The 13,404-nt window shown below is 43.7% G+C and overlaps 1 protein-coding gene across 2 annotated transcripts in view; it reads left to right on the forward strand.

The window, feature by feature from the left end:
* Positions 1-13,404, forward strand: part of MME (membrane metalloendopeptidase) — a 37,441-nt gene that overhangs the window by 14,141 nt on the left and 9,896 nt on the right. For both annotated transcript variants that reach the window (XM_082056644.1, XM_082056645.1), the window contains exons 8-16: positions 256-321; positions 2,542-2,676; positions 4,732-4,833; positions 6,559-6,695; positions 6,795-6,888; positions 8,451-8,579; positions 9,450-9,548; positions 10,724-10,804; positions 11,630-11,733. In XM_082056644.1, the coding sequence (XP_081912770.1) occupies positions 256-321; positions 2,542-2,676; positions 4,732-4,833; positions 6,559-6,695; positions 6,795-6,888; positions 8,451-8,579; positions 9,450-9,548; positions 10,724-10,804; positions 11,630-11,733 (947 nt within the window). The remainder of the gene's footprint in view (positions 1-255; positions 322-2,541; positions 2,677-4,731; positions 4,834-6,558; positions 6,696-6,794; positions 6,889-8,450; positions 8,580-9,449; positions 9,549-10,723; positions 10,805-11,629; positions 11,734-13,404) is intronic.

A 13,404-nucleotide genomic window follows, 5' to 3' on the forward strand; every position in this document is an offset into this window, starting at 1 on the left:
ACAGTTTTCACACTGGTGATGTGTAACACGCATTGTTCAGCAACAGAAAAAAAAGAAGACTGAAAAGATGGACAAAAAGTGTAAGGAAAGTGAAAAGAATTAAAGGAAGACAACAGGATGAGAGAGAAACTCCCCTTTGGCCAGAATATGATTTAGCAAGAGTGAAGCATCAGCGACCTGTAATAGACTGAAGAACAGTACACTGCTATGGCATTTTGTCCCTAAACACGTCTCCATTTTTATTTGCATGTCTAGATTGACCAGCCTGGGTTTGGCCTGCCTTCTCGTGACTACTATGAATGCACGGGTGCATACAAAGAGGTAAGGTGAGCCTGACGGATCTCTGACTGCACTTTCCAAGTTCCAGCCTGTATTTTTAAGGCTGGCATATCCCCAAGAGCGGGGAGAGGCAAAAAGCACGAACAGTCCTTCCCCAAAGAGATTCTGGTACTGCCCCTGGGAAACACCATCAGGAGAATGGGCAAATAATGACGAGCGTTTAAACGAGGTTGATCTGCAGGTGAGAACAGCAGGGCAGAAGAGGAACAGCTACTTGACTTCTTAGGGCCTCTGGGAAGGAAATAAACTGTGAGCGACTGGCAGGTGCCGGGGAGCCCAGGTGGACTTGTGATACCACCAATAGGCTTGGAAAGAAAACCAAGAACCGTTCAGAACCAGAGTAGAAAGATCTGGAAAGATCACAGTCCCCTAAGTCAACTGCTTAATAAAAATGCAGCAGCTAAAGTGTGTGATAGCATAGAAATTGCTTCAGATACCTAAACTCTCATATGGTCTTCTTTAATTCATGTTATTCACACTCATTTTCATTAACCTGTTAGCACTGACACTGCTAAGTCCTTGATGCTGACGTATATACATATTTGGTGAAGTCATGTAGCTGAAACTGCTACCACAGTAACCTTTAATTAGCCAGTTTTCTTCTGTGTCATTAAATGCAGAAGCAATGAGAAAGTATTCAAAACACTTTGGGTTTGTAGGTATTTTCCTGACATGCTAACAGTTAATACCCTAATCCTGATTACACTGAATTACAGATCATATACCAGGAAAGACAATTATTAACATATTAACTGTTCAGTTACATTATTATCATGTGCTATGACCATTCCCGTTTTAATCTCTGACCTACCTGAAGTATCGCACTATGCTCTACTGCTAGAAAGTAGAGGACGAAGTATTTAAACAACCCAGAGATTATCACTGAGAGGCAGATTCATGAGACTCTCGGAGCAGGAGCAGAGCAGCCGCTGTGCTCCGTGTGCTGCCAGCAGCTCCCTGGCTCGGGCTCCTGCTGCGTCACCAGCGCGGGGAGCAAACAAGGAGCTGCCTCCCGCGCTCCAGCCCCTGCCCGTGGGCGCTTCCCGCCGCACACCTACAACTGCAGCCCGGAACAAGACATTTTGAAAGGCTTTTTCTCTTGGAAGATATGTGACTTCTCTGCTCATACAGGAGTTGTTCCCACTAAAATATCTGAGAGTATTTATACAGTTCATCTGAAATTAGCTGACTCAGTTCTTTGCTACCTGACCATACCATGATCTGCACTTTAGGCTAAAACTCAAGTCCATTAATTGGTACCTGAACACCTCTGGTTTGGGGTAATGTCTATATTCCATTTTTATAAATCCTGCTCGGATATTTTAAAGTGGTATGTACAGGCTTGGTACGCACTCTCTTTTGTGACTTGTAGCTGCCAGTGGTTTCATGGGATTTTTCTGGTAAAACAGTCTCTCTCGGTTGAAAACAACACTGGAGCCCTTCGAGGGCTGTGAGCGCCCCGGTTTCTGCAGGCTGCTGTCAGTGCTTTCCTGAGCTGCTCCGGCTGTTGGCAGAGCCTGGCCTGTTATTTGCTTTTTAAAAGCATATTGAAAACAGCATCTTTGTTGATAGAAAAATGAGTGTGGCTTATCAAAGAGGAACTAGAATAATATTAAGTTCCATGAAATATAATGAGATCTGTAGACATTTGACAGTGTACCATTTAACAGAATACACTTCCATATTTACATTCTTACCCTCGGTGAGTTCTTTCATGTTCACTATATACGCTATTGCCCGTGGTGTATCTAGCTGTAGGACACGCTGCACGCAGCAGCCGACGAGCTGTGCTGGGCAGAGTCGCTTCCCCACAACGCTAATTCAAACCAGCCCAGGAGCATCTCGCTGGGTTTTCTGTTGCTGGGAACGTTGCTCTTTGGAAGCGGTATTTTTGGAAGCTGTAATTAAAGTAAGCTAGAAAAAACACAGGTGATGCTTTAAATATGGGCATACAAATGTCTCATTTTAAATAATGACAACACAGTGCAGTAGTTGAGAGTGTTTAGCTGTGAACAGTGCTACAAATTCTACAACAATCTTCCAGGAGGGAATTTTCAGTTAATTACTGTTTGTGATCTAACAGTATTTCAGAATAAATTACTGTTTAAGAAAGGAATGAAGAACTGTAGTTCAAAAACTGTAGATGCAATCTTAGATATACTTTGAAGAGTTTTGTCTTTACCATGTGTTTTTTTCCTGCAGGCATGTTCTGCTTATGTTGATTTCATGATTTCGGTTGCTAAACTCATCCTACAAGAAAGAAATATTTCTTTCACCGAGAACGATATTTCTGAACAAATGAACAGAGTTATGGACCTGGAGAAAGAGATTGCCAATGTAAGAAAAGCTTTTAAAATTATCCTTTAAATACCTGACATTTTCTTAATACCTACGAGAGCTAACTGTAAACTGAGTTGCTAAGTTACTTGCTCATGTTATTTTGTGGGACCAAAAGCTGATGAAAAATGGATGGGGCCTGGAACACCAAGAGGACACACAGTAAGAACAACACGCCTTCTCATGAGCAGGGGAGAACACTGGAGTGCCAAACAGCAAAGGGAGAGACAGACCCGGGTTCTGCTCAGTCTGGCTTACAAAGTGAGTTTTGGGAGGTGTCCGGGGGCTCGTTCCCCCCAGGGCTCTTGCTGATCAGAGCAGCAGGTTCCCAGCCCTGCGCTGCCGGGCAGCACAACATCACGTTTGACCTGCACAGGCTGTTCCACAACGCTGATTGTCCAAGTGCCTTTTTCATCAAACACAGTTCTCCACTGAAGTGTGGCTTGGAGAAATAGCTAGGACTTGAGCTTGCGTGGAGAAAAACGGAAAATCGAGCATTCATGAGCAAGAACATGGCCTGGAACTATTAAAGACTTCAGAAGGGCCTGAAGCTGAGGACGACTGTAAAACAGGCTAAATACTCATTTTCTAGCTTCAGCAATTTTTCAAGTCGCACTGATAGTAAAGGCATGTGTTTGGCACAGGAAGACCTTTCCCCCAATTTGTATAAACTCAAACCATCTGATTTTGATTGTCTTCACATTTTCCTGCGAAACACACCTCTAGGCTTAGATGAGAGATGGAAAATCATGAGAAGGAATTCACTAGAGAAGGATTGAAAGGGGACTGTGAAAGGAGAGCAGGGGTGCAGTGCCCGCAGGGCGGTGCTGCCGGCAGCGCGGCTGGTGCTGGCCGAGCTGCTGCTGCCTCGGCCTAAACCTCCCAGCAAAACCTCAGCACCAGCCTGAGCGTCACCAGAAGAGAGCTGGCATTGTGCTCTTGGGCATTCGTTACAGGAAACACACAAAAAATACTGAATGCACAATAGACTGGGAAAGAGGGAGCAGAAGAGAAACCTTGTTTAAAAAAGGATAGAGAGAAAATCAGGCTTGGCATGACAGACTTTTCAGAACGGTTTAAAGGGGCAAAATCTACTATTCTTGCTCCTGACCAAGTCATTTAAGAGCACTGGAGGCAGTAGTGGGGTAGGTTCTCCCATGAATTACTCTCACGGACCAGGAGGTCACTCTTCTCCTGGAGTCATTTGTGTACCTGCATTCTCTTTGCCATCAAAAGAGTGGAAGAGGGTGGAGTCTGAGGTGAGCAAGTGCTGATGCTGTCCCGAGGTACTTCTGCAGGAGAACAGGGGTGAAGGGGGATACAGAATGTGCGTCAAGCCTGCAGAGGCGTCCTAGCAAGGAACACACTGGTGTCAGAGCGAAAGAACAGAAAGAGATCCAAGGAGTGTTCTGAGACTGGGGGGTAGTTACTATGAGGTGCTGGTTTTGTCTCTTCAGTCCATGTTGTCCACACTCTAATTCCAGAGACTTTTTTTCACACTCTGGTGCAAAACCCCATTGCCCAGACTAACACAAAGCCTATTCTGAGTCACGGCTCCCTTTCCATAGGGGTTCCAGAAAGATCGTATCAGGTCACACACGCATCCTGACCAAACGCTCACTGCGTTCCCACCACAGCACACTGCTCAACCTCTACTCAATACATACATCTCCTTTACTCCCAAGATCTTGCACCTTGCATCACGGCCTGAGCATCATGAGCCCATTCTTGTGCTGTATCTGTTGGTCACAGCACCAGTGGGTTCTGTGGGTCTGTGTCCCAGGGCTCCTGCGCAGCCTCAGCTGCTGATGCTCCAACACTAAACATCTAGAAAGTAAAGCTCCATTTTACTGTCACAAATTTCATCTGTCCTTTTATATGCTGCTTATATACATAAGACACTGACCATATTTACATGTTAGGTACTTTACAGTTAATGTAAACTTACGTTTTAAGCCAGAAACACTTATTTTCTTTCTTTTCACTTCTACATACCAAACTTCCTGTGAACCGACTCAATGTACTTAGTAATTTTCTCCTGATTAACTTTGATAGGCAACGACAAAATCTGAGGACAGAAATGATCCACTTTTGCTGTACAATAAAATGACCTTGGCACAGCTCCAAAGCAACTTCTCATTGGAAATCAATAATAAGGTGAGTCATCAATAAGCTGATATTTTAACCTCTGATTTATGACTGATGAGACTGAACAATGAAGCCTGACATTTTTTTCTTTTAAAGATGGTTCGTTCTTGAGCTTAGACATATTAGAAATGGAACAGGATACCTGATGTGCACACTATCTTACCTAAACATCTGAAGACATTAAACTGTATGTAAAAGCCTGTGCTTCTGTACCCACTGTATCTCCTGCCTTGAAGGCAGATCTCACCCTCTGCTTCAACATCAAGAGGTGTACAGAGTAAAGGGAAAAGATATCATGAGTTTGGCTCACACTCATGGATTCAGGATAGTAAATCCTGCAAACCTTGCACGTACATAACCCTGGGTGGAAATCTGGAGAGTATCCTTTGCAGAGGAGAAATAAATTCCCCTCCTGTAATGACCAGGGCAGGACAGGAGACTGCAGTGACCAACTGGTTCAGATAGGCTGTCGTGTGACTGTTCAGACCCCCTCTCTTTGTCCGGAGCTGCGGACTGAGAGCAGCAGCTCCTGGTTCTCCCCCATTCCCTCAGCAAGCCGGGCCCTGGCGCAAGCAGAGCGGAGCCCGCAGTCCATGTGGATCAGGAATATCCTTCCCTTCCTCCCAGTGCAGCTCCCCAGGCCGTATCAGCTCTGCCTTTGCTCCTGCCCTGAGCCACGGCCCATTTGTGCACTGTAACCTTTAATTCATGGCACCACAAAGTCCAGCTGGAGAGGCAGAGGTTTGATAACACAGGTGTGCCCCTGTAACACCGTGTCTTACCACACATGGGTATTTGTTATCAGAAAGACTCCAGTGTCTTGCACAACGGGCAGGCGGGTTAACTACCGTGTCCCATGGAAAGCACGTGACTGAGTCTTGAGAGGCCAGGAAGGCACTATGAAGTCCTATAATTCCTACCAGTTTCATAATCCCTGCGGTTCTTATTGACTTTAAATTCTTCAACTCTAAATGATATGACAGCTCAGTTCTGCCGAGCTTCATTTGTTCCCTCGGTTACCTCTCCCAGAGGCCTCGGCTGAACAGTTCCCATTACAGTCACCATGTCAGAAACCAGCAGCTCTTGTCACACGCGGGTACTACCCTGGGTATTCTTAGTTCCCAGGGACTGCTGCAGATCAGCAATAATCATCTGCTCTAAATTTATCCAAAAATGCTCAGAAGACACATAATGGGAGTTGGTGGCGTTGTTGTAATGGTCTAAGGATAGAACAGCAATTATTCCTAAGATTAGCTTGAAGTCTGTTCCTTCTCTTTCGAACCTGAAGTGCTGCTGTTCCTGAAAGCTCATTACCTCTCGCAGTAAAACCTTCCTCTCTAAAGATACAGACTGGGGAAAATCACCAATACTTTTCAAAGCAACAGGCGCAACAAAGTTTTAAAAATTAACAAAAGAAACTGAAAAAGAAGTACAAAGATGAGTTGCTTTTCTTCAATGTAACACCTTCCTTTTCCTTAGTACCTAAAGTGGAACAAGCACCGAGTAGCTCGAGAGCTTCTCAGCCAAACACAGCAAAAAGGCAACTGACAATTTTACTTAAAATACCATTTGTGCTTTTCCGGGCTGCAAGAAAGGGTCAGAACATTTTAACTGTGTGAGTCTGACATCAAAACAATGTCTCAAACATTCCTGTTAAACAGCACCCTTTTAAAATAGGATTTAGAGCTGGTTCTTTTTGATTTAACCATATAATAATGCAGATTGATTTTCCAGGTATTCGACTGGTCGAAATTCATAAATGATATCATGTCTACCGTACAAATTAACATTGAGAACACTGAACACGTCGTTGTTTATGATCCAGAATACCTTATCAAGCTGAAGCCTATTGTTAATAAATACACTCCCAGGTAGGTATGTTAGTGATTTTTGCTATCTGCATTTTATCCCCAGTAAACATAAAAAGCCTAAAAACATTACCAGCTTATTACTGTTGTTTTGTTAAACAGAGACCTTCAAAATTACATGATCTGGCGATTCGTAATGGATCTTGTCAACAGCCTGAGCCGCAGCTACAAGGACACAAGGAACGCTTTCCGTAAGGTGCAGAACTTCATCTCTCTTTAAGCTGTAAAGATGACATTTTTGAACCATAAAAGACAATTTTTAATGTAGTTGTAGTATATAAAAATTTAATATATTTTGAATTTTGCAGAGAAAAGCCAGATGTGTTTGCTGAAGCTTCTGCTGGAGTGTGCACATAATGTATATGATATGTGCCCGCTAGCTGGAGTGGAGCTGAAAAGCACTGTTCTGCTGCCTGGTCTCTGTGCTTTTCTGAATCCAAATTAATCCCCACTCTGATAACAGAACAGTCCCATTTATCTGCAAATGATTACAGTTCTGATTGACTTGTGACTAACTGCAGCATTCAAAGTCAGCCATTATGGGCCCAGTCTTGTTTTTCAGTCATTTGATCCTGCAGATACTTGAGTGCTTTGAAGGCAACGCTGAGCAGTTCCACACACAGACCGGAGATGGAAATCCTTTGGATTTCCATGGTAGAACTTCCCACTCTAAGTTTGCTGAGCTCCATTAGAAAAGCTTAAGGCCATTCTGTTGGTGACACAAGAAATACTTTAACACACATATACAGCTTAGTCAGTTGGGTCAGGTTTATATATCTGAACATATGTATATGCATAGTCATTCTGAATGAGTTTCCATTTTAATTAAGCTCAGTACTGCTGATGTTTATTACTGAATTTGCTTTAAGTTCTGGGGAAGAGGGGTTGTATTTACTTTTACTATATAAACTTTTGCTATATGAGCAAATGACAAGTGGTGCAGCCTGTTGTGTGCAGGGAGTGTCTAAGACAGAACGAGGTTAGGGACAGGCAGATTTTCTAGTCTATCTATTTGTCAGTAATGAGTTACAAGCAGCCCCAACCTGCCAGGGCTAGTAACTCGTTCAAGGTGTAGCAGTTACAGAGCTTTTAACACCAGAAGTGATTGACCTGTAGCTCTGAAGAGATGAGTAGCTGCTTCATTATGGAATAGAAACTTCATTCCAGAATGTGATTTCAGAGGGTTGCCACCGAGTGACCCTGCCTGCCCCATTCTTTGCATTATATTATCCGCTCAGCTTTATCACATAGTTATACATCATCATGACAAAATCCTTGCATACCTTGCAGCAACATCCCATTGAGTAAAGCAGCTTCTACTCTGCGAGCTGCCCAAGGTGGGAGGCTCTGACAGCAGCAGCCGCTGGGGCAGCACACACAGCCCTACCCCTGCAGAAATGCATGGGCTGCATAACTACAGTGCCCTGTTGGAGCTGGAGCTGCAATACGGATCCTGCAACAGCGGCAGCTTTGTGTCAGGGTGTTCCTCTTTGACATCGCCCCTTCTTGGCTTCTAGAGTCGTTTTCTTGTACCTTTCATGTTTTGAAAGGATAAAGAATATTGGTAATGATTCTCATATTTCCTCCGCCTGTGACACACTCCCATTACAGAGTGAGCCCACCTAACTGTCATAAACACAAATGTTAATTTAATGCATGGATTTAGGGTTGTCTGGGCTCCTCAGAAACCGTCACCGTTCTCCTTCACCTTGTGTGGGCCCAGATGTCACCATTTTACCTACTGTTTATGTTCCACAGGCACTTTACGGCACAACATCAGAAACAGCTGTTTGGCGTCGCTGCGCTAACTATGTCAACGGCAACATGGAGAACGCAGTGGGACGACTGTATGTGGCGGAAGCATTTGCTGGAGACAGTAAACACGTGGTAAGCTTTTAGCAAACAGCCTGTGTGCCACATGAGTGTCACTTAATTGCCACTTACCATGCAGTTAGCTTGGATTACACTTTTTATTACCCTTTTCTATAGAGCAGGTCACTTTCTAAAAGCCCTAACCTTCAGATCTGCTTCCCCACTGTGGAGTAACCACAGCGGCTGTGCCCGGGGAATCATTCCTTAGCTCCTGTGTACTTGTGCATTACTTGTGCTGGGCTGGCCTGTTTCCAAGCGAGTGACCGCGGGGTGACGCAGCGTGTGAGATGTGAAGATGGCGTGTGCCGTCTTGGGGGGCCAGGGCGGCTGGTTCTGGGAGGCAGGACCCAGAGCACCGCGGGCACGTCGGCAATGGACCCGCAGCCAAAACGCACGTCCGGGAACAGCCCTCCCTGCAACAAACAGTCACCGCTTGTTCTGCGAGACTGACGCCTGTTCACATCTGCCAGCACAGGCGCACGGACAAACGGTTGTTTCTGTTTGGCTTCAGTCACACAGAAAACTGCTCAAAATTAACCTGAAGTTAAGCCTTAGTTGATTCCTATCACTCCTACTTTAATCCAGGCTTAAGATAGACCATTTTTTGTGGGTGACATGTGCACAATGATTTGATCAGAGGCCCAGCATCCAGCAGATGGATACCTGACACATTTCTGTAACCTGCACAACAAAAGTGCATTATCTCAGGAGCTCATGGCCATTCCCTTTGCTGCCACAGGAGCTCCAGGCTGTGAGGGTGCCCACAAACAGCACCCACGCAACACCTGGTGCAGGGACACCAAGTCTGTCACACGCCAACTGTGAGTGTGCAAACATAACTACATCACTTGAGGTGATTTGTAACATTCGGATGTTCTTTCCAAGGTGGAGGAAATGATTGCAGATATACGCGATGTTTTTATAAAAACCTTAGATGAACTTACCTGGATGGATGCAGAAACCAAAAAGAAAGCAGAACAAAAAGTAAGTTAAATCTTGAATATTGCTAATGTTGCATATTATTTCAATTGTTTTCCCTGAAAAAAAGCAAGCAGCAGGATCTATCCCTATTTTATATATATTTGTGTTTATATAGGCGCAGCAGCTCACAAAGTTCCTAGATCACAGCCAGATTACATGGGAAGGGGCCTCTGTGGAGATAAGCACACAAAATAGGAGGAATCTATATACAAGATTAAGCCCTTCCAGGCAAATCAGTGATTAAGGGGCTAAATAATGAACATCTACAAGAAAGTAATACTGCAAATGAGAATAAATGATTTATGGTGATTTGACCAGCTATTAGGAGCAATAGGACCAAACACCCCAGGTGAAACCACAGGCCGGGCAGCACCAGTGAGTTCTCTTTTAAGGGGAGGTGTAGTTCATCTAAATCTGGAGTAACTAACAGATTATTAGTTGAAGAGAAACCCACATGCACCCCACGGGCTGCTGAGAATCACTTGTTTGTATAAATAACGTGCTTTTACTGCTGAATTTATTGAGACATATTCCTATGGAAATAGAAGAATTAATTGATAAAGAGTACTTTTTAAATTACTCCTGACATCACCATCGAATACAAATCAATATTTGGCTATCAAGAGAAACTGAGAACAGTTTGGGTTAAAAAACTTTGTTCAGGACTTCAAGTCTTCAGGCTCTGGGGACACTTAAATGAATTTCTTCACTCGCATGTGGGTGTGGAGCTCGTTAAGAAATGTGGATACAGACCCAAACTGAGTCAAACCGTACACATTTCTGGAAATTTATACATGTGTTTTCCTATAATGTACTGACATTAAAAAGCATCCAGTTATTATTTCTATTTTAGATGCTGTAAAATATGTCAAATAGTTCAGGATTTCTACTATTTCGACTCAAAAGCGTAGCTGAAGTACGTTTGGCTTTCCCGCGCACGTTTCTCTGAGTTTACTTACAAAGGAAGGGACAGAACATACTTTCTACAATTTTCCATTGTTACAATCAGCCATAAACCTCACAGTGCTTTCAAGGAATAAAAAACGTAACCAAAACCGATCTATCATTAACATCTGGCTTTTCTGCCACTGCTGCCATATTGCACTTATTCTGTAATTTATGATTGATTTACCAACATGGCTGGATTTGCTATGGATATCAAATGATCTCGTGCGTAGGCAACGGCAATCAGAGAGCGGATCGGTTACCCAGACGAGATCGTGAGCGACGACACGAAGCTCAACAACGAGTACCAGGAGGTGAGTGCCCACACCACAATAACTGTTCAGTGCTTGGATGCACAGCTGTGAACACAGATGTATTAAGGACACCTGAGCCAGTACAGACAGTGATAAGAATCTGATGGTATTTCAAGGGAATGTATAAATTCTAGAGGAATTATGCTAGAACAGAACAGTCCGGTATTTCTAAGTGTGCCACCGACTGTCAAAACACCGGTTGCACTGGCTGCAGGTTTGCATAACGCGGTAATGGCATCTATTTACGGATTGGAATTAGCCCCTGAAGTGTGACACTGAGCTACGCATGGAATTTCAACTGCATCTGAGCTTTTCACTGCGAAACGTGACCTCAGTATTCTACCTGGTAGCATCATTTGTAAAAGGAACTCTATTCACGTATTTAGTATACACGCACGTTCAGGGAGAACATGTCTTAAAAGTCAAAATGCAGACCAATAACCCAAGTATGCTTTTCAAAAGGCGCTTGGAGCCTTTCTCGTGTGTTCTGTCTAAGGTGGAATTGCAGCTTCCCAGCCTGGTCGCTACTGGTTCCAAATGGGAACTCCTACAGGTTGGGTCAAAACCATGCTAAACTCCACTCAATATGTATAGAGAGGGAGAATAAAGAGCACTGGAACAAATTATACAGCCAGTAACATATATATCCAGCTACAAAACCAAGTCTGTGATGTAGCAGAGCACTGCAAACCAAGTTCCAATCGCAGATCAAAAAATACTCTTACAAACACGTTGCTAAGCTTATCATGCTTAAGACTAGATTTTCCAGATCCATCTCTTTTTATCACAAACTAATAACACTGCCCGTTTTCCCCTTTTTTTTAGTTGAACTACAAAGAAGAAGAATATTTTGAAAACATTATTCAAAATTTAGTATTTACCCAGAAGAAAAGGTTGAAGAAGCTTAGAGAAAAGGTGGACAAAGAGGAGTAAGTATTTAAAAATACTGTAGATAGTCCTTCATTCATTTGCACAGGAGGATGTACGTGGTTGGAGGGTAATCAGTGATTATCTAATGCTTGAACGACCTTCTTTCTGCACTGTTTCCTCTGTGAAAGGGGCAGGTATGAGAGCATTGCTCATTTCTCCACGGCTGGACCTACATTAGCAAGTAGGACAAAGGAACTGAGGGACGGTGTAGAAGCTGAAGTGTTCTGGAGCAGCTCTAGTGTGGTCCCTTGGCTCCTGGAGGGGATTAAGTGGACTCCTGGAGAACAGCTTTTTAATTAAGTTCATCTGAAAGATGAATTTCATCCCTGAGAATTTCGCTGAGCCAAGGAAAGCTTGATTAAATGAGGATGAGCAGGCGTTTACTGCAGAAATGTCCTCCTGCTCTGAAGTTATGAATGTGGAAGGCGGAGGTAGCAGAGACGGAGCCGGCACGTTCCCCAGCTGCGCCTCAGCTCCAGCCCAGCGGAACCCTGACTGTGCTCACTATCAGCCAGGCTCGCCGGGCAAGACACCTCATTGGAATAGGGCTGCAGAGCTGCCTTTATGTCGAGGAGATTTGGACAGCTAAAAAGACAAGGCTAAGGGGAGGTCTTATTGCTGCCTGTAACTGCCTGGCGGGAGGCGATGCAGAGGAGCCGGACTCTTCCTGGAGACACACAGCGATAGCACAAGTGGGACACAAGTCGGAACACGCAAAATTCTGACTCCATGTCAGGAAACGCTTTTGAGTGTGCGGGAGGTAACACAAGAGCTAGAGAGGCTGTGAGATCTCCAGAGCCCACCCTCGGAGATGCTCAACTCTTGAGTCACAAGCCTCCAAGCAACCTGGTCTATTCAGCTTCACATGGGGCCATATCACTTCCAAAGGTCCTTTTAACCCAAGTCATTCTATGATACCATCTTTCTATTTTTAATTACTTTATCATTTTCATAGGGCTGTTGCAGACTTCTTTTTTAAGAAAAAAAAATCTAAACCTGCAGCCATTCAGACTCTTCCTAGTCAGTCATCATCAGATGAAGTTTGTACCTCACACCTCTGCAATCACCACTGTGAATTTTCCAAATACCATGTCAGAGATTTTCACAACTATAGTTATTATTGTGGATAAAGAATTCCGACTGTTGCTTTTGCCGTTGTTTATTTACGTATCATTAAGTGAAAGTTTATATTCCACCTAGCAGCCACCTCAGTTCTGTTCTATCTTGAAGCTGTGTTTGGCTTGTTCGATCGCTTCAGCCTAACTGAACACAACTCCGAGTTTGTTCTCACAAGCCTGAGAGTTAAGAAGTAACTGCCAGAAGTTTCGCTGCATTCCAAGTGAGCCTGGAAGTATCAACCACAACTGGTTATGCTCTGATTGTTATAATTAATTCTGCAAATTATTTTTCACTTAAGCAATAGAAACTGCTGGAATACTTTGCATTGCTTACAATTGGCATGTACAATACAGTTATCAAATACATAATTTATCCTAGAAATTAGTTTCATCCAGAGCATGGAAATACAACCTCAGCTGTAAGGCCCTGCTATTTTTTTTGTAGAACTATTGTCTCATTTTCTCTGCCATGTTTTCTGACCTGTTATTAAGTGTACAGTAATGAACCGTACTGAAACACACGCCCTGCCTGCAGGTCTAAGAATTGCATTA

This window comes from Streptopelia decaocto (assembly GCF_964273445.1).
Source record: "Streptopelia decaocto genome assembly, chromosome: 6".
Lineage (NCBI taxonomy): Eukaryota > Metazoa > Chordata > Aves > Columbiformes > Columbidae > Streptopelia > Streptopelia decaocto.